The sequence below is a fragment of the Felis catus genome, chromosome A2, assembly GCF_018350175.1.
Source record: "Felis catus isolate Fca126 chromosome A2, F.catus_Fca126_mat1.0, whole genome shotgun sequence".
Taxonomy (NCBI): Eukaryota; Metazoa; Chordata; class Mammalia; order Carnivora; family Felidae; genus Felis; species Felis catus.
The window spans coordinates 168481593-168501775 of NC_058369.1; the positions used below are offsets into that span (position 1 = coordinate 168481593).

The 20183-nt window shown below is 52.1% G+C and overlaps 1 protein-coding gene across 7 annotated transcripts in view; it reads right to left on the minus strand.

Moving 5' to 3' along the window:
* Positions 1-20183, minus strand: part of PTPRN2 (protein tyrosine phosphatase receptor type N2) — an 801801-nt gene that overhangs the window by 443930 nt on the left and 337688 nt on the right. For 6 of the 7 annotated variants that reach the window (XM_023250823.2, XM_023250821.2, XM_045053088.1 and 3 more), the window contains 2 exons: positions 19654-20033; positions 470-556 (listed from right to left, as the gene is read on the minus strand). In XM_023250823.2, coding sequence (XP_023106591.2) covers positions 470-556; positions 19654-20033 — 467 coding nt within the window. The remainder of the gene's footprint in view (positions 1-469; positions 557-19653; positions 20034-20183) is intronic. The other variant, XM_045053087.1, reaches the window with a different exon arrangement.

Sequence of the window (20183 nt, forward strand, 5' to 3'; positions counted from 1 at the left end):
GGCCACGGATGACCAGACAGGCTGGCGGTGCTGGGGTGGCCCAGCTCTTCCCCTTGGTGCAGCGAGTACCCGGCAGGTCTGTAGGCACTCAATAAGTGCTGACTTTTCACGGACACGTGCCATCCCCTGGGCTTTGACTCATCTGCAGTGGGGTGCGGCACAGGCCCCAGAACGTTCTAGAGCCTCCCAGGCAATTCTAGGTGCAGCAGGGCTGAGAACCACGGCCCCAGGGGGCCCTGCCTTTCCAGGAGATTATAATTTTTACAATTACACTCCACTTCCTTCTGTGCTTAAATAACTTACCAAACCCACCTGGAATTTCCTTTCCATTTCTTTCCTGAACTGTTTCTCTCTGATATAATTAACAAGAACCCCAGGCACACAGTTCTTTCCCTTGCAAACCAATTTATGAAACGGAACCTGATGTGAGCAGAGAATAAAACCCCAGGGCCCCGCACCCGACACTCACACGATGTCTGCGAAGACACTCATCGGCACCTCCAGGAGTTGCGCCACGCCCTCCATCAGCTCCTTCCCCTTTTCTGGGCTCAGGGGGCTGTTGAGGAGAGCGGGGGGCAGCGTTACAAAATGGAACTCATCAACACTTGAGAAGCTGCACGTCCCCCCGTGCCCCCGCCGTGGCGCCTGCGGTATTCCCGTCACACAGTGGCCGGGCTCTCAGGGCAGCCGGGATCAGGTGCGTCTTCAGGCATGATGAATCACCCGAATTTCCCAGCGACGAGACAAACAATACAGTGCAAATGGAATTGTTAGACGCGTAATGGGCCCATGATGCAGTGACGGCTCATCTCAGCCTTCAATAAAAAATGTAATAGGGAGGGTGGGAGGGGAGGGCGGACGAGAAGGAGAGGAGAGACAGGACACGGAGGGAGGCAGATGCTGAAGATCAAATTTCAGGACAAAGGAAGCACACATTTTTTAAATGGACTCGTCTCTACAATGAGTGATGTGCCAATGGCAGATATGCGAGTGGGCCACACTTGAAGGTAAAGTGAGACCGATGGGCGCCCCGCAGGGACCCCCGAAAAGGGCACGCGTGCTCCAAGACAGCGTGCCCTGGGCCTGCAGGCCGGCCGGCTCCACGGTCACCGTGGAGCTCAGAGTTCCCGTTACACGCCCTGAATCCCAGCACACGGTGCCGTAACTCGTGCCTTGCCTATGAAACCCTCTTAGCGGCATTTCGTGGAATATTCCGTCACGCTGTCCTGGAAAAACTGCCATGCAGCAGGGGTTTCAAGCCGGCTGACTGCTCGCCCCCTTGGCAAACGTGCGGGAAGACCGGCCGGGGCAGCCAGGGGCAGATGGAGCCCTGCCCTCCCGGGGCTGTGTGCGGGCAGCACACGGGCCCCGAGACAAACCGGACATCAAACGGTGTCACCCCAACTCCACACATGCCTACAGCCAGAGATGCAGAATGTGACCTTGTGTGGACAGAGGTCACCGCCGACCACCATGCGAAGATGAGCTCAGCAGGGTGCTTCCTAATCCAACGTCCCCAGTGTCCTTGTAGGGAGAGGACACACACAGAGATGATTCTGGAAGCATCCAGGGTTCCTGTGGCTCCAAGGGCTGATGGGGTGCAGGGTGCAGGCGGGGCCTGCAGGCTTGGGATACGTGATGGTAGTTGGGGGGAGGGGTTGTCGACACCAGCAGGTGACCCGGGATCACGCAAGACGGAGAAGCCACTGGAAGGAAAAGTGGGGGATTCCACCGTGGGCACCTCACAACAGAGCCCGAACGGAGCATCTGCGCTGGGGAGGTGAGCGCTCACCGCAGCCCAGAGCCGCACGAGAGGAGACATGTCCAGGGCTGGTGAGCAGGTGGGGACAGTAGCTAAAGCGGGATTCCCTGGGGACAGAATCCCTGGGGACAGGAGGAGCCGGCAGAGGGGCCGAGGACCCCCCGAGGTCTCAGGTGGAGACAAAGAAGCCGGCCTGGGTTGGGAAGGTGTGGCTTGCCCTGCAAGTACCCCGGGGTTTCCCACCAAGTGCGGCCGCCCCTGAGGCTGACCGCCCATTCCCCAGGGGGAGGCTGGCACCCAGCCGCCCCCCACCACCTTCTCTGGGAGGGGACAGGAGCTGGACTTCTTGTAGATGCCGGTTTCTGCCAGTGGCTGCCTCTTTCCCAAGGCCAGGCCTGCTCCCCACACCTCACCCGGTCATTCTGGACCTCTTGTGAACTCCCAGGGTGCTGTTCTGTCCCTCCATCCTGCTTCTCGAGCGGGCGAGCGGTCCCCAGGGCCGGGGGCCCTTCTGTGAAGGACAGACAAGTCCTCCAAGTCCCCGAGCGCACAGGGGCTGTTCGCGCTGTGCTTTAAAATAAGGGTACATTTTCCAATCGGTGTGTGCACCCTTCCACCTCGTGACCTCACCCCACTTAGAAATCCCCCCGGACATCAGACCCCATGTCACAGGCCCACCAGAGGTAGGATGCCAACTGGGGAAGGAGTCCACCTGGAACCTCTGTGTCTTCATCATCACTCCCTGCCTGTCCACCCGGAGCTGCGGGCTGGAGCCCAGAGCCCCGGGAGGGTCTGCATCTCGACAGCCTGCTGGGACTTTACACCACCCTGGGGAAAGGCCACGGGGGTGTGTGCAGACTCGAGAAAGGGCTCCTGGTCACAAGAACAGGGGGCAGCGATGCCAGGAAGGCGTGTTCATTAGAGGTCAGGCTCTGGAGAAAGGACCTCAGCCGCACAAAGCCCTGTCCCGTGCCGTGTGTGCCAGCAACGTGAGCGGGGCCTGGAGGCACAGCTCCACTGCCTCTGCTCCTCAGGGCCCCCAGCCAGCCGCTCCTCCCCAGCCGCTCCTCCCGGGGCCAGGCCGCTCCTCCCCGACCCGGCCCTCCCGGACCCAGCACAGGGCGCGCAGCCAACGAGTATCCACAAAAGGGACAGACCAGCCGTGATGAGGCCACCCTGAGCACGGAAGCCACGTCTCCAGGCCAGGCTCCGCCCAGGACCAGGTCTCGCGTCACCGACCACTCGTGCTCTGCCTCCTGGGGCTGGCCCCCACAAGCCCTCCTGACCACTGAGCCCATGGCCTGCCCCCGCTGCCCCCGCTGCCAGCCTGGCGGCTCCCACTGACCTCTCAGGGCGGGCCAATGAGTGCGGCCAGGCAAGGCCTTCACACCTTAGCTCCTCTCGCCTCTCCGGCACCAAGAGCCGGACTGAGATGCAGGCTCCTCTGTGGGTCCCAGGGTCTCATTGAGGGGGGGACTCGGTCCCTGCACCAGGACACCCGCATGCGGACACAGCAGGTGTGACGGATGTATTAATGGCACAAACGAGTGAATACACAGGAAAGTGTCAGAAAGTCTGCATTTAACACCGTTAACACGTACGTCGGTAAAGGAGGCCCACCCAGCAGGCAGAAGCTACTGTGTGAATCAAGCCCCTTAAAACTCACACGACTTTCCAGCCTGAGGCCCCAGACTACCAACAGCTTAATCCCAGCCTCACGGACACACTTCTGGGACGGCTCCGTGTGGGAACTTATCTGAGCTCCTCCCTGAACCCACACGAGCACACCTGTCTTCACCCGTCTCTCCAGGGAGAGCCGTGACCTGTTCTTGGTCAGTGGCTTCTCAGGGTGGTTTTCTGTGTCATTTTACAAAACAGATAATCGACTGTCCTTGAAACAGGAGGACCTCCCATCTTCCTTTCCTGCCCGCTCCACTGCCTGTGCCCCAAGAGGGGACACATTCTGTGAACAGGCTCTGCCGGATCCTCCAACACCCCCCAGCCTGCAAAGGGCACCGGGGAGCCAGTGTCCGAAAGGCAGTGTCGAGACAAGTCCCGACAAACGCTGCTCTGGTGACCGCCTCGGACAACACGGCCTCAGCTGTTCCATTTGGGGTGCTGTTCCTCTCAGTGTCACACAACAGAGATGAATGAGGCCATGCTCGGTGTCATCCACATGCATAGACGGTAACTGCCTGCACGGGTCACCCACAAAGGCATCAGAGTCAACAGCGGGACCATAAGAAGTCTCCTACTTGTGAAAAAGCCCAGAGTCGTACGTAACACTGGAATTCCAGAAGGTGGAACAGAACGTGCAAATGTAATCCAGCAGACACGACATCCCCAGAGAGGAAGCCAAGAGCTGCTGGGTTGCTTTTCTCGCAGAGAGAGGAGAGAACAGGGTCCACCTGGGGACAGGCAATCAGAACACTCCTGAAAGAAACAGCTAGAAGGGGCTTCCCCTTATGCACAGGCGCTCCCGGCTCGGAAACACCTGCAGAAGCCTTGGCTGCCAGAACATGCCCCAGGGCACTGGGCTGAGACCCTGGAAATGCACTCGGGTGGTGACCCCAGGGACACGTGCGCACGCTGGCTGCTGCTGGCTGGCCACGCTCTACTCCCCTCACTTCTCACCCCTAGCCCTGAACACCCCCCACAGATCCTCAGGACAGAGGTGAAGGCATTGAGGTTTCCACAAACGAGATCCCTTCTCCGCAAAGCGAGATCCCTTCCCACATCTGGCTCCCTGTGCGTCCAGCAAGTGGAACACAGGCGTGCTTGGAGGAACGGTCAGAACCACAGGGCCTTGGCCCCGCACCCTTGGATCCCGGAGAGTCTGAACGGATGATAGGAACACACATAAACGGCCAATGAGGTGCTTCATTTCAAGGGGCAGCAGCAGGCACAAGGCTGAGTTGAATGACAGTTGGAAACCGGCCGTGAGATGACGTCACTAGGTACTGAGGTAGGAAAACAAAGCTCAGGCTGATGCTGCATGCGATGACAGTGCCCCCGGGGCCCCACCCAGCTCACTGTCCTGCTCCTTCGCCCCCACGTGGGGCTGGCAGCCCAGGCCGCACGGTCAGGACCATCTTTCTTCTTGTGACCTCTCAGAACATGCTTTGCCTGCGAACGTGCCTGCACACCGCTGAGGATGCTGTCAGTGGTGGGTGTGCGGGAGCCTCCCGGCTACCGCGGGGCCGCGAACGCTGGTTTCCCTGATGGCCTACCCCCCACCCGGCCCTGTGCTCTGAGAAGAGAATCCAAGCTGGAGTCCTGGCCCTGTGGTGACGATGGGCAAGGGAAGTAGCTCCATGTGGCCCGGGAGAGGAGAAATCTGATGAGACAGTAAGGACTCCCCTGGGCTGCACATATACACCTGCACGCACGCACCTGCACACATGCACCTGCACGCACGCACCTGCATGCACAGACCGGCACATGCACACGCACACACACACACAGGACTCCTCAGAGAGAGGCATCTGATGAGACAGTAAGGACTCCCGTGGGCTGCACACACACACCTGCACGCACGTGCCTGCACATACACGCCTGCACTCACACCCCTGCATGTGCACATACTCATGCACATACACACACACAGAGGACTCCTCAGGGAGAGGAGGCGTCTGATGAGACAGTAAGAATTCCCCCAGGCTGCATGCACACACCTGCACACGCACACCTGAGCATGCACACCTGCACACAAACACACCTATGCACACATACACACCTGCACACACACCTACACACACCTGCACACAACACACCTGTGCGTGCACACACACTTGCACGTGCACACCTGCACACACACACACACACACCTGTGTATACACGCTTGCACACATACCTGCACATACATGTTTGTACATACACACCTGCACGTGTGCGCGTGCATGCACACAAACACACACACACACACGTGTTCACACACCTGCACATACACACTTGCACACACACACCACTGCATACGCACCCCTGCACGCACACACTTGCATGCACACAAACCTACACACACTTGCACACACACACCTATGCGCACATACACCTGCGTGTACAAACCTGCGCACACCTCTACATACACGCCTGTACACACACCTGCATGCACACACCTGCGCATACATACCTGTAAACACATACCTGCATGTACCTGCCTGCACACACACACCTGCATACACACCTACACACACCTACACACTTGCACGTACACACCTTCATGCACACACACCTGCTCACACACCCACCCACACCTGTGTGACACACTTGCACACACACCTGCCTGTGCGCACCCCTACACACTTGCACATACACACCTGCACACATACCTGCATACACACCTACATACACTTGCACATGCACGCACACCTGCGTGTGCATGTGTGTGCACGCACACACACACACACACACACTCACACACACACACTGGGCTCCTCAGGAAGAGGAGGTGTCTGATGAGACAGTAAGGACTCCCCTGGGCTGCACATACACACAATGGGCTCCCCAGGTGTGCACACACCTGTAGGTACATTGAGAGGGACCTGCATGGGGGCCTGTGCACAAGACAATGGAGTAGGCCTATCCATACACACATGCTGACTTACTCACCAGGAGGAGTGCTGGCCCTAAAACCAGTGAAGGTTGTGGTGATGATACACGCTCTTGGATCGACACGACCTGGGCCACCTGCCTGCCCGGTGACTCCCCTTCCTCCCATGACCCTCAGCCCCAGTCGGCCCAGCCACCTCTCCCTCAGTGCCTCGCAGCCCCACACCCACAAGCCAGGCCGTGCTTCCTCCCCCGATCCTGGCCACGAACAAGGCCCTTCCTATTATAACCAATGGGCCCACGAGGCCCCTCTTTCCCTAAAACCCGCTCTGCTTTGATTCAGAGGCACCCAGCTCACCACTTATTATGGAAGGTCTCTTAATTACTTCACACGTTTTAATCTGATCCCCCTCCACAGACTGCAGACTCCGTGAGGCACAAACCGCATCTTCTCCTTTTTTGTACCTCCGAGGCCCACTGCTCCGTGTTGAACATAAACTGGCTTCCCAACCAAGTGTGCTACCAGATCCCATGAACTCTGTGCTCCGGTCTCTTTAGAGCAAAGGGTGACATGATACGATGGGGAGCCCAGAGGCTCTACTGTGAGTCCCAGACTCACTTTAGCCTCATGACCATCTCCTGACCCTACATTCTTCACCCCTCAATGCGGAAAATCAACACTCTTCTCCATAACGAGATTATTGAAACCAGCCTCGAAGATAATGATGAAATTCGCCAGCCCAGAATATGTTTCTGAACCCACCTGCCTCCATGAGTGAGACCTCCACTTACACAGACTGTGTGATGAGCGCCACAGCCCCTCCCACCTCACCAGGGGCCTATGACAATAGAGGGTCCAGTCAATAGTGAGACCAATAAGGTGGTGCCGATTGTGCTCAAAATGAGCATGCAGTTATTTCCAGTTTGTTTTTAAAATACGTGGCCATCACCTGTCATCTCATGGTCTGAGCTTCCTCAGAAAGCAGTTGGAGTCAATCTCAAAAATCAATGGATGGATATGGCACATGCGATTTCATCTGTGTGTCTGTGACAGCCGTCACCCTGATTACCTGGACACCCGATGCTGTCGCGAGCGAGAGGCACAAGCCTTGCCCGCGGCTCGGGTCCTCACCGCCTGCCTTGACCTCAAGTGGCAGAGAGGGTTTTCAAAAGCTAACCAGTATCTCCTCTACCACTTTTCTATTCGGAAGCACAGTGGCATGTTAATACTACCGTGGAGTCATTTTGAAGGCAGATGCTCCTGAGGACCTACTAAATAGGTAAAATAGGAGAAATCTGCAGCATTCAGTCCATTCACGTGTTGGGAAGCCTGTAAGAGAAATGAGAGTATCCCCATTTTCCATGATGGCCTCACGATGCCACACGTAGCACTGTGGACTTCTGCCGTGCCCTGAAATCACCAAGGGAACGAAGGGACAGGTGAAAAGATAGAAACCCTGAATGTGTTCGATGGGAAGGGAATTGTGGAGAGCCACCCTGAAAAAAAACAGTGAAAATAACTTACAGGTCGGAAATGTTAGGAGTAGCGGAAGCCCTTGAAGGCGTTCCTTATGCTCGCCACAGTGCTGGGACTCCACACAGCAGTCTTACTTAGTGCTCACATCAGACCCGGGGGGAAGGTACTGTTGTGAGTCTCATTTTAAAGGAGTGGAGGAGAGCCTGGGTGGCTCAGAAGTTAGGCATCCAATTCTTGGTTTTGGCTCAGGTCATGATCTCATGGTCCGTGAGTTGGAGTCCCGAGTCCTGGCTCTGCACTGACAGCACAGAGCCTGCTTAGGATTTTCTCTCTCTCCTCTCTCTCTCTCTGTCCCCTTCCCAGCTCACACTGTCTCTTTCTCTCTCAAAATAAAATAAATAAATAAATAAAGATAAAAATAAAGGAGTAAAAACTGGGACTAGAAAAGTTAAGCTCATGCCCAGGGTCGTGTCACCAGTAAATCCCCAAACCTACATGTTACCCATCAGTGAGTGTGGCAGACTGTGGGGGATGTCCAGGTAACGCCTGCATCCTTACCTGTGAAGAGCGGCTGTACCCTAATTTCTCTATGTCTTATCTTGGTGACAGTGTTACTGTATCTTCCTTCTGGGCCCAGGTGGCCCCGCTAACCAGACGTCTAGGACTCTATGCTCAAGAGTGACTGTTTGCAGCTCTGCTGCTTCACTTCCTGATTTCGGACATTTTCCCATTAACTTGAAAATGTACCAAAGGTAGGGAAACAAATGATTGATGGATTGCAACATGGTATTGGTCGATTTTGATAGGAACTTTTTTGATGAGATGATATTTGAAACCAATGGGGAAAATGAGGTTTTCATGGGATTCCCCAATTATTCTAGCTATCTTAACACTGATGTTTCTTCTATTTAAATAATCTTATAAGCTAGTTAGACTTTGGCTAACGCATAGGAATTCTCCCCACTGCAGAGAAAAGACATTTCTGTTGAGGGGGAATGAGAGAGGAGCTGCCACGAGTCAAAAACCCCAACTCTGATTCAGTATCGCCTTTCTTCCATGCAGAAAAATAAAGCCCAATGTTGTTTGAAGAATGAGTGAATGAGCTCATGGTAATTTGTGCAACCAAACTGAATTGTTCTGACTGCTGAGCCCACAGCCTTCTAAACCATGTGCAGATTCATCAGGAGGTGCCAATAATCCTGAACTACTCTTACTGGTAAAGTTGTTGACAACCACCAACTCTTCACTGGTAAAAAAAAAAAAAAAAAAACTGGTAAAAAAACTGTTGTATTCAAATGACTTGTTGTTTTTAACATCAAGATGAGACTGTACCTCTCACCATAAGTATGATCCTCTAAATTCTTGGGGAAAAAATTGCCAACAGCTTAATACAAATCTAAGTACACAATGTCTTAGAGTTAGTTTTATAAAAAGAATATTGACATCAAAAAAATAAAATGAGGAAGGTAGTACAAAAATGTAGAGCTTTGTATGCATTCAAAGTTGTTATCAGCTTGAAATAGACTGTTATAAGTGTAAGATATTTTATGTAAGCCTAACAGTAACCACAAAGCAAAAAGCCTATAATACACACACAAAAGAGAAAGAGAAAGAAATCAAAGCATACCACTACAGAAAATCATCAAATCATAAAGGAAGAAAGAGAAAGGAACAAAGGAATCCACAAACAATTAGAAAACAATTTACTAAATGGCAATATGAAGTCCATACTTATCAGTAATTACTTTAAATGTAAATGGATTAAAATCTCTGATCAAAAGACATAGTGTGGCTGAATGGATAGGAAAAAAAGAAAAAAAAACAATACCCAACTATATGTGGCCTACAAGAGACTCACTTCCACTTTATGGGCACTGACAGATTTAAAGTAAAGGCATAAAGAAAGATACTCCATGAAAAGGGAAACCAGAGGAAAGCAAGAGTGGATAAGCTTACGTTAGACAAAACAGACTTTAAGCCAGAAATTGTAACAAAACACAAAAAAGAGTATTATTTAATAATAAAGGGGTCAAATCATCAAGAGGATATGACATTTGTCAGTATTTATGTATCCAACACAGGAGCCCCTAAATACGTAAAGCAAATATTAACATACCTGAAGGGAAAAATAGCAAAGTAATAATAGCAGGGACCACAAGGACCTAACAGATACATAAAGAGCATTCCACCCAACAGCAGCAGAAGACACATTCTTCTTGAGCACACGTGGAACAATCTCCAGGACAAATATATGACAGGCCACACACAAGTCTTAATAAATTTAGTAAGACTGAAATCATATCAAGCTTCTTTTACAATCACAATGGTATGAAACAAGAAATCAATTATAAGAATAAAACTGGATGGGACACCTGGCTGACTCAGTCAGTAGAGGATACAACTCTTGATCTCAGGGTCATGAGTTCAAGCCCGTATTGGATGTAAAGATTATTTAAACAAATAAAACTTTAAAAAAAAAAAAAAGAAGAAAGCTGGAAAATTCACAAGTATATGGAGATTCAGTGATATGCTCCTGAACAGCCAATGGGTCAAAGATGAAATAAAAAATACCTTGAGATAAATGAAATGGAAATGTGATACCAAAATGTGTGGGATACAGAAACCACAGTTCTAAGAACAAAGTTTACAGTGACAAATACCATCATTAAGAAAAAAGAAAGATTGCAAATAATCTAACTTCACAACTCAAGGAACTAGAAAAAGAAGCATCAATGAAGGCCAAAGTTATCAGAAGGAAGGAAGTGATAAAGATCAGAGCAGAAGTATACAAAATAGAGACTGAAAAGACAATAGAAAAGATAAATGAAACTAAGAGCTGATTTTTTTAAAAGATAAATAAACTAGACAAACCTTAGCTAGACTTACCAAGAAAAAAAAAAAAAGAACTCAAATAAATAAAATCAGAAATGAAAGGGGAGACATTACAACTGGTCATAAGAAACAACTGTGAACAATTATATGCCAACAAACTGGACTACCAAGAAGAAATGATGAATTCCTGAAAACACTCAACTGACCACACTTGAATCATGAAGAAATAAAAAAATCTGAAGACACCAATAACAAGTAAGGAGATGGAATCAGTAAACAACAACCTCCCCAAACCAGATGGCCCCATAGGTGAACGGTACCAAACACACAAAGAATCAATACCAATCTTTCTCAAACTCTTCCAAAAAACAGAAAAGGAGGGAACACTTCCAAGTTCATTTTACAAGGCCAGCATTATCCTGATGTCAATGCCAGACAAGAAAAGCCCATAAGAAAAGAAAGTTATAGGACAATATTCCTGATGAAACATACATGCAAAATTTATGTTTAGCATAGATTTTAGCAAAACAAATTCAACAGTAAATCAAAAGGATCACACACCATGACCAAGTAGGACTTATTCCAAGGACACAAGGATGGGTCTACATCTGCAAATCAATCAACATGGTACGCCACATTAACAAGATGAAGGATAAAAAGTCATGATTATCTCAACAGAGGCAAGAAAAGCACATGACAGAATTCAGCACCCATTCATGATAAGAACTCAACAAAGTGGGTACAGCGGGAAGAGCAGTACAGCCCGCTGGAACCTTGCCAGAGCCCCACTGGTAGAACAGTGGGGATCGTAGCGAACTGTCCAGGCCAGTTCATAGCACAGATGACATTTTGCAAGTCAGCCTCACAGTGCAGAGAGAGCAAGGAAAGGGAACGGAGTTGAGGGAATGGCCCAGTGGCTGGCACAACGGCCAGCCAGGGTCCCTCCACCCACCGTGCCGACCTCCCATCGCCTCTTCTCCACTCAGCAGCAGAGGGATGTGGGAGAGTGGGACCCCGACCACAACACTTGCCTGCTTAGTGTTCCCCAGTGGTGTCCCACGTCTGTTGGGGGCAAGGACCCAAATCCTTGTTCGTGCCCTGAGGACACCAGCCTCTCCCACATTTACTGTCCCCACCTTCCCCCAGCCTTATTTCAGCTCCTCCAATGTCCACACCCATCCTGATGCAGGCCCTCTGCATAAGCTATTCTCTTTGGAACACGATTTCCTTCCCACCCACCTGCCCTCCACGATTTCCTTCCCACCCACCTGCCCTCTACAGAGCTGCAAGTAACAGCCATACAGGTTGACCTAAAGCTTGAAAGGGATGCCTACATGACCAAAACCTGGGAGAGTGTGCCAGAATTCAGTCACCCGTAGCCAGCTCTTCTAGTAAGACAATATTTTTTTTAAGTCATCATCCCAAGTAAGTTAATACTCCACAACTGAGCTACATTAGGGTACTACTGTTTTCTACTCTTCCTTTTCCTTCTGGCTTCATTTCCATTTGCAGTTTACTTCTATTTTGACAGTGTAGCAAATCTCTTTTCATATTTTCCCCCTCATTCTTACTCCCTCTCATGTAGGAGTGATATTTAAGCTGCTTAACTTAGATTTAAGTTGAAGTTAACTTATAGAGCAGATGACGCTTTTCAAAAATCAATTGCTGTGGTGAGGCTCTGAAGGTCCCTGGGGGGTTCTACTATGGAAACATCACTAAAGAGGAAAAGCAAAGCTTCCCCAACAATTCTAGAAATCTGATACCAAACCAGGCTGTACAAACATAGATGGTGGAGATGTACAGATGTGACTACAGGATAGGTGACGATGCAGAAGTATGGACACGGAGAGAGAGAGGTGATACAGCTGAAACGTGACACGGATCTGGAGGTTTAAGTGTAGATCAGATGCAGACATAGGTGTATGTGTAGGCGTAGATGTGGATGTGGGCACAGATGGGCAATTACGTGATTAGACAATGTACATTTTTGGATGCGGGTGTAGATAGATGCAGATCATACAGACATTAGCACAGATCAATGATATAGATGCAGACCCATAAACATTGATGTAGATGGATACAGACAGACAGAGATACAGGCAGATGGTGCAGATGCTGTGTAGACATGTGGGTGTAGGTGCAGGAGTAGACATAGTTGTGGAGACAGGGATTTATGGTGACCCTCTTGCATTTCGAGCACATAGGCTGATCTGTAGAGCCAACCCGTGGGAGTCAGACTCTAAGGACAAGCGTGGAGCACACAGAGTGCTAAAGGCCCAGCTTCCAGGCTTGATCAGAGTGGGCTGGGCTTTTCCAATATTTCCTTTTCCTCCCTGCCGCCCACCCCCCCCCCCCCCGCCACCCAATCTCACCATTTGCCAAAACTGAAAGCATCAGATGTGGGAAGGGGCCTCACCACGGTCTGAGACCATTAAAGAGCCCCTTCCTGGCATAGCATCATCTCTTCTGGCATCTTCCGACTGGCTAGACATGGCCAAGCCAACTGAGAAGCCATTGGGTCAAAGAGGCACGAAAATTGCTTTTAATGCCCACCATATTCTCACTTTCATGGTATTTTCTCACTTTGCCCACCACACCAGTTGGAGGTTAGACAAGTCTGAAATGTCCTCCAGTTCTGGAATTCCAGCCAATAAACAGACATCGAAATCCAACACATCACTCTAACCTCAACAGCAAGATGAAAGTGAGCCTACAGAATCAGAAGCATCGGAGACCACACAGCCAGTGTAAGGTGTGAACCTTATTGGGATCTGAGTCAAAACACCAACAAACAAAGTTCTGACATGGACGTAACAACAGAGCTTAACACGGGCTCGATATATGATGCTACTAAGGTGGTATGGTATGTTAAAAGGAAGGATCCTTGTATTTTAAAGCTATTTAACAAAATGTTTCCCAGAGAATATAAGTGGGATCTCTTTGAAAGCAGCATGAGAGATGGGAGTAAATGGGGGTGTGGATGGGACAAGGTTGGGCCTGGATCATTATCTTCATGTATGTTCAAAATTCTGCTTTAGAACAAGACAAAAATCCATCCACTGTCTCATGAAAAATATGCAACTGAACAGCCAGGAAAGCCTGTTGGATGAGGTGCCTGGGGACAAGCCAGGCCTGTGCGCCCAAGGCCTTGGGGACATGGTGGGCGGGTCCTAGGACAGCAGCTTAGGCACCTGCAGTGCGGCCGTCCGAGTCCTTCCTGCAGGGAGGGCAGCGGGTGGTGGTGTCTCTGACACCGATGTCAGGGGGAGTTTCTAAACAGAGTCTTTCCACTGAGAAGCAAACGCCTTACTGCCAGTACATTTAAAGAATCCACTCTATGACTTTGGACCTGTGCTACAGCGTGATCCTCAAACTGCCCTGGGAGGAACCTTCACATCGATTATACCCGTTTTCCTAGAACTTACAAAAAGCCCCCTCCTGGTGATTCCTGGACTGGCTGATGAGCTGATGTTTCCGCTGCTCCAGAAGCCCCGCCACACCCCGGCAGCCCCTCCCGGGAGAAGCGTGACGGCTGTGTGTGACACTGTGACAGCTGGTTTCCCGGTGGCCGCACGGGGAGACCCTCACCCCTCGGGAGGTGGTGGAGAAGACGGTGCTGGTGCCACCTCAGGCATGGGCCACTGGAGACGGTGGCTGTGCCAGCGTGCAGAGCAAGAGGAGGGGGCCGTGGCGGTGGTCCCGGGGGCACAGCAAGGGCAGCATCTCGAGGACGAGAAGGCTGGGAATGTTTCGGGAAGAATGGAGCGGCCTCAGGTGACCTGTGCCTCGGGTGGGGCCAGACTGGGGAGGCGGCTGCTTCTGTAGCACCAGGCAGAGGGAATGAGAGGGAGGGCGGGCACCCGGGAGCCACTGAATTTGGGCAGACGGAAGTTCATGGCAGGAGGAGTCAGGATGAGAGGTTTATAGGAAAAACCAGGGTTCTGAGATTCTTTGATTCACAGGCTTGAGAACCCACTCAGTCGAAGCCGTTTGCTCCTTCTCTCAATAGAGCAGATGCCCGAGTTCTGTGGCTCCCACTGCTCACGTGCACGTGTTTCCCTCACTTGAACTTCAGAACGACCCATCACTTACATGGAGACCTTTGCTGTACGGAGACCCCTGCGCATAGTAGGTGCCCAGTAAGTATGCGCTGAACATCACAGGCCCAGGCACCAAAACCAGACAAGCCAGAGCGGGGCCACCATCTGGGGCTCAGAGACCACCGTTTGCCCTCCTTCTCATGGGCATTCCCTACAACTAACAACTCCACAGTAGGGGACTTTAGGTTTGGAAGCTGGTCTCCTTGTTTACCAGAGGAGCAAATGTGACTATTTGCATCGATGGCTATATCCCCCACTAAACTCTTCTCAGATGAAAATGAATGCGTCACACCACACACAGTCTTCTGAGATGAATCAATGGGATGCGTGGTGACATAGCGGGGACTCGTCATGTTCAGGAGAGACCCTGGACAGGATGGCAGCTGTATCTCCTGAAGAAAACGTTAGACCACACCATCGGAGACAGGGTCTGAAGCTAGAACAGAACGAACAAAACCCACAGACAGCCCCACCGCGGAATCTGTCCACGACACCGTTAAGATTTCTTTTCTCCCGCAAGGAAGGAAAAAACAGGAAATGATACCAGCCTCCATGCCTTCTCTGTGTCCATGCCTGCATTCCTCACAAGCACCGCGGGCCCCACGGCCCTGGCTCAGCTCTGAGGGGCTTCGCGGGCAGCCCGGGGTCTCTGCGCAGACAGGGAGGATGACTGCTTACTGGTGACCCTTCCTCTCCCACCATGTCGTCCCGAGGACACGGGTTGTTACACTTGCGTGTTAGTGACGGGAAAGGCAATGTCCTCCCAGGAAGGCTCTAAAAATAACAGAGTAACCTGATTCTCAGTGCAGAGAGTGGCAGGAAGGGAGGCCTCCTATGGCTGCCACACAGGGACTGAGGCCTGACTTCCGAACTTCCTTCCAGGCTTTGGTTCCCACAACCCTCACGTCCAGCCAGCGGACAAAGGGTAGGACCGGGCCTGAGGTCTGGCTGAGACCCCGTCAGTGGCGCAGCTGGGGCCGCCCGTGAAGCAGGTAGTGACACGGACGATGCGTGAGCCTCTAGAACACCATCGGAGTGTCACTGATGGGCCTGTCCAAGGGAAGAGAGTTTTGTGGGAAGAAAACACTGCAGAAGACCCACAACCACCTGCCTCTTTGAGAACACTGACGGGAGTCCGAGGCCATTCCCAGCCCCGCTCTCTCCGAGCCTCACCAAGGCCTCTGCACTCCACCCCCTCTCCCTTGACCGAAGCTCCGGTATTCCATGGCTCTGCCAGGGGCACCCGTGTTCTCTGTGCTCACTGCAGCTGGGCTAACACCACCCAGCACGTGGACCTGCTCCAGAGCGTCCGCACTCTGCCCCGTGCGGCTCCCACCCTGACAGCCGGGCCCTGTGGGCCATCTTCACCCCGCGGGGGCTGGAAAGCAGGAACGGGTGTTCTGGGTGCTTCCATGCGGGAGTGCTGGGCTCTCGGCGGTCCTCATGCAAGCTGCCCACTGCCTGTGGAGCAGCTGCCCTACATGGCGTCCCTGTCTCCCTACCAGCCTGGTGGCCACTCGACCTCTTCCTCTCAGACTCCAATGCGCTCGCTTCCCTAAAGCCAGTCTCGTCAGATGTCCTTGTGCAGGGACACACCAAACAGCAGGGTGTTTATAAGATGCGCACCCCAGCAGAGCCACGTGCTCTTAAGCATTTATTTACCAGACGTAAAGCACGGGTCTCTTGGCTTCAAGTTCACCTTCTGTGTGCCCTCTCTTCCAAACTTGGAACACACGGAAACTCACCTTTGAAGGGCAGGGAACTTGGAACACTTGGAAACTCACCCTTGAGGGACAGGGACAGGGATCTTGACCTTTGTCCAGTCTCGAATGGTCCACCCAGGGAGTAAAGAGCGTGACAGTGTAAACAGCAAAGGACGAGATGGAACCGTGCCCATCAGAAAATGCAGGAGACAGAGGAGAGCGAGGCGAAGCCCTGTACGCACGTCTGAATGGGAGGACATGGCAGTGAGCAGGGGAGACGTGTCACGGGTCACATTCTTCCTCCTTCTTAAGGGACAATCAGGTATCCAGACGTCTTTGTCTTCTAAGAATGGCATCAGATTCTTGTCAATTAATTGCTCATCTATTAAGGCTTAAGCTGAGATCTGGTGAAATCTTGCCCTAGAGAATCTCAAATTACCAATTAATCTGATAAGAGAGGCAGAAATCTCAATCTCTTGCTACAGAAGGGAGGGAGCATAAGCCCGTGGTGACAAACAGAAAGAACTATTGATATAACGTTGTTTTATCTGCACCATATATCTTCCATCCAATTGAGGCAGCAAAAGAAAAAGGGAAATGGGCCATGATAATGATTTTTCCTTTAACCCATGCTTGCAGCAGGTGAACGTTCAAGTCCGAAAGGTCTGGCCCAGGAAAGCGCTGCAGAAAAACAAACTTTGAATGCAAAGAAAAAGCCGGCCCTGACAGTGGCTTCGTCTTCCACTGGAAAGTCAGAAAGCAAGAGGAAACGCTGACTGGAGAGGTCTCTCTTCTACAGGAACGCTGGCCTCGCACACACCACGGTCATTTCCCTCCAAGGGTCACCCTGAGGCAGAGAACGGTAGCAAGGGTCGTCCTGCTCTAAAGGCACCGCCCTCTGCTGTTCATGGTGACACAAAGCTGCCGCTCAGAAGAGTCTTTCCGAGGATGACAGTCCCTCTCCCAGCCCCCTCGTGCTGCAGCTGAGACCCCGGACCCCAGACACGAGAGCAGTAGCCACTTTCCCTGCGAGCAACTTCATCTCACGCTGGGAATGTGCCCTTATTCCACCCAGTCCTGCCGGCAAGAAAGAAGGTCACAGCACAGCCGTGCAGGAACCCATGGTAATCACACACACACACACGTGCACACACACACGCGCGCACACGTGTGCACATGACATACACATGACACTCAGATACACACAAATGAATACAGACAACACACATGTACACAAGTGTGCACACAACACACAGATACACACAGACGAATACACACATGTGCATGCATGTGCACATGACATACACATGATACACAGATACACACAAACGAACACAGACAACACACACATGTGCACACGACATACACATGACACACAGATACACACAGATGAATACAGACAACACGCACACACATGCACACATGTGTATGCACAGGGCATACACACAACACACACAGATGAATACGGACAACATGCATGCCCACATGTGCACACGACATATACATGACACACACAGACACACAGATGAATACAGACGATACGCACACACATGTGCACATGACACACACACGACACACAGATACACACAGATGAATACGGACAACACACACACCCACATGTGCACATGACATATACATCACACACACAGACATACATAGATATTCAGATGAATAGAGACAACACATACACACACACACACACACACACACACACACACACACACACCACATCAATGTTTCCCAAGGGAGGGAAAACTCCACAGATTTGGACGGTCTAGAATAAGTAACTGTTGTCCAAACGGTTTGCTTCACAAAGGAACCGAGGAGGTGCCCTGCCTTTGTTGGAACAGCACAGAGCTGAGCCTCCAGCAGGGCGTCGTGTTCAAGTTCCCATTTGAGCTTTTCTGTAAGACGATTCTAAAGACCACGCTCACTGAGAGTTCCCGTTCTAGGACACGGAGCCTGACAACAGACATGGACACATGGAGCTCACCATCCAGGCAAAGAGGGCAGAAATGGGAGGCCGCGTCTCAATAAAAAAGTACTTGAGAAAACGAGTCGACACTCTGATGCAAACTTGAAGAGTCAGCTGCTGAGGACTTCTCTAAAAAACAAGTAAAAGCACCATCTACAGCTCAAAAGAGTCTTGGGTTTCAAGCTGGCTTTGATACATGGTCTGTGGTTTGCGCTCAAAATAAAATATCTTCTGCCCAATGGTATTAGACAACTATTGCTAACTGATGAAATTTGCTACCTACAGTATAGCAACTCCTGAAACAAGCTGGTGGAGTGAACTTTGTTGGGAGGTGTGGGCACAGAAAGAAGGCGTGCAGGACCAGAGTGAGAAACGGCACAGACCGTGAGCGGTCCTCCCACACTGCGTGTGACCGACGGCACGGACCGTGAGCGGCCCTCCCACACTGCGTGTGACCACTGAAATGCGGGCAACTTCTGAATTCATAATGAAGAAACGCCTATATGAAGAACGCCTATATGAAGAAATATATGAAGAACGCCTATATGAAGAAACGCCTATATGAAGAACGCCTAAATGAAGTGAACACTATAACGCAACAGCAAAATCATATGTGGGCAGGACTGCACACACACCTGCACACACATCTGCACACACGTGCACACACACCTGTGTGCACGTGGCCAGCCACATACTTCCATTACTTGAAGAAGACACAACGGTTTCACAAAGCACAGCGTCAAAAGCCAGGGTCATTGGTGTGATGACCTGAAAACGGGGTGGCCTGTGTGTCGCCCGCCGGGTACACACTGTGGGCACAGGGCCCCTCGATATGTGCGGGTCAGAAAGGGGAGAAGGAAGAGCACCCGTCCCTAAGGCCATGTCTTCCCCTCTGAAGGAGGACTCATGCCCCAAGACCTGGACTACTTTTCTGGAGTTTCAACCGGCAAGGAGGCCGCGCAAGCACAGGTGCGGGTCCCACCCGCTCCCCGGGGCTGCTGCGTCCACGTGCCCCGTGGTCTGGGCTGCAGGTCGGAGGGCTGAAGGGCTCTGTTTTGTGGAGAACGGCCCCGAAGCTCAGGCCCCTGGGTCAGAACACTGGGTGACCGACAGGCTGGCTGCCGGCCGGCCTCCCGCCCCCGAGGTACCAGGAATGCCTCCTCCCGTGTCTCTGGGCGAAGACGGGCAGGGTGAGGGCACCCCCACTCCACCCACCCAGTGAGCGCCGGGGGCGGAACACCAGGGCCTCTACTCACTCGGTCCCGGTCACAATGTAGCCGTGGTCCTCCTGGGAAGGCTTGACCTCCAGCCGCAGCTCTTCCGTGGGGCGTCCCTGGGCTCCGGCCGTGAGGTGGGCGTCTTCCTGCGAGGGTCGGGGAACCCAGGGCCGGAACTCGCCGAAGCCGCCCGTGCCGGGCTCTGCGGGAGGCGGCCTCTGCAGCCGCTCCTTGGAGTAGGTCTGACTCCTCACGTCCTCCACCCCGGCGCTCTCCTCCTCCCAAGTCGGGGGGGCCTCGGCGGCCTCTGATTTCTTTGCCTCCATTTTGAAGGGCTCCGAAAGAGGGGGTATGGCAGGAGAGAGTTGGGACCCAGGGTCCGGCAGGCGGTCCCCAAGTTCGAGGCTCAAACGACTGACCTGGCAGAAAGGAGGCTCCGTGAGATGAAGTTTGGGGGATGGCGGGTAGCCACAGGCAGGGGAAGGAGCAGTTCTGTCACAGCTGCACTCAGACATCCAGTCAGCCAGGGCAGGACGAGGGCTGCGCACATCGGCATCACTCACGGTGAG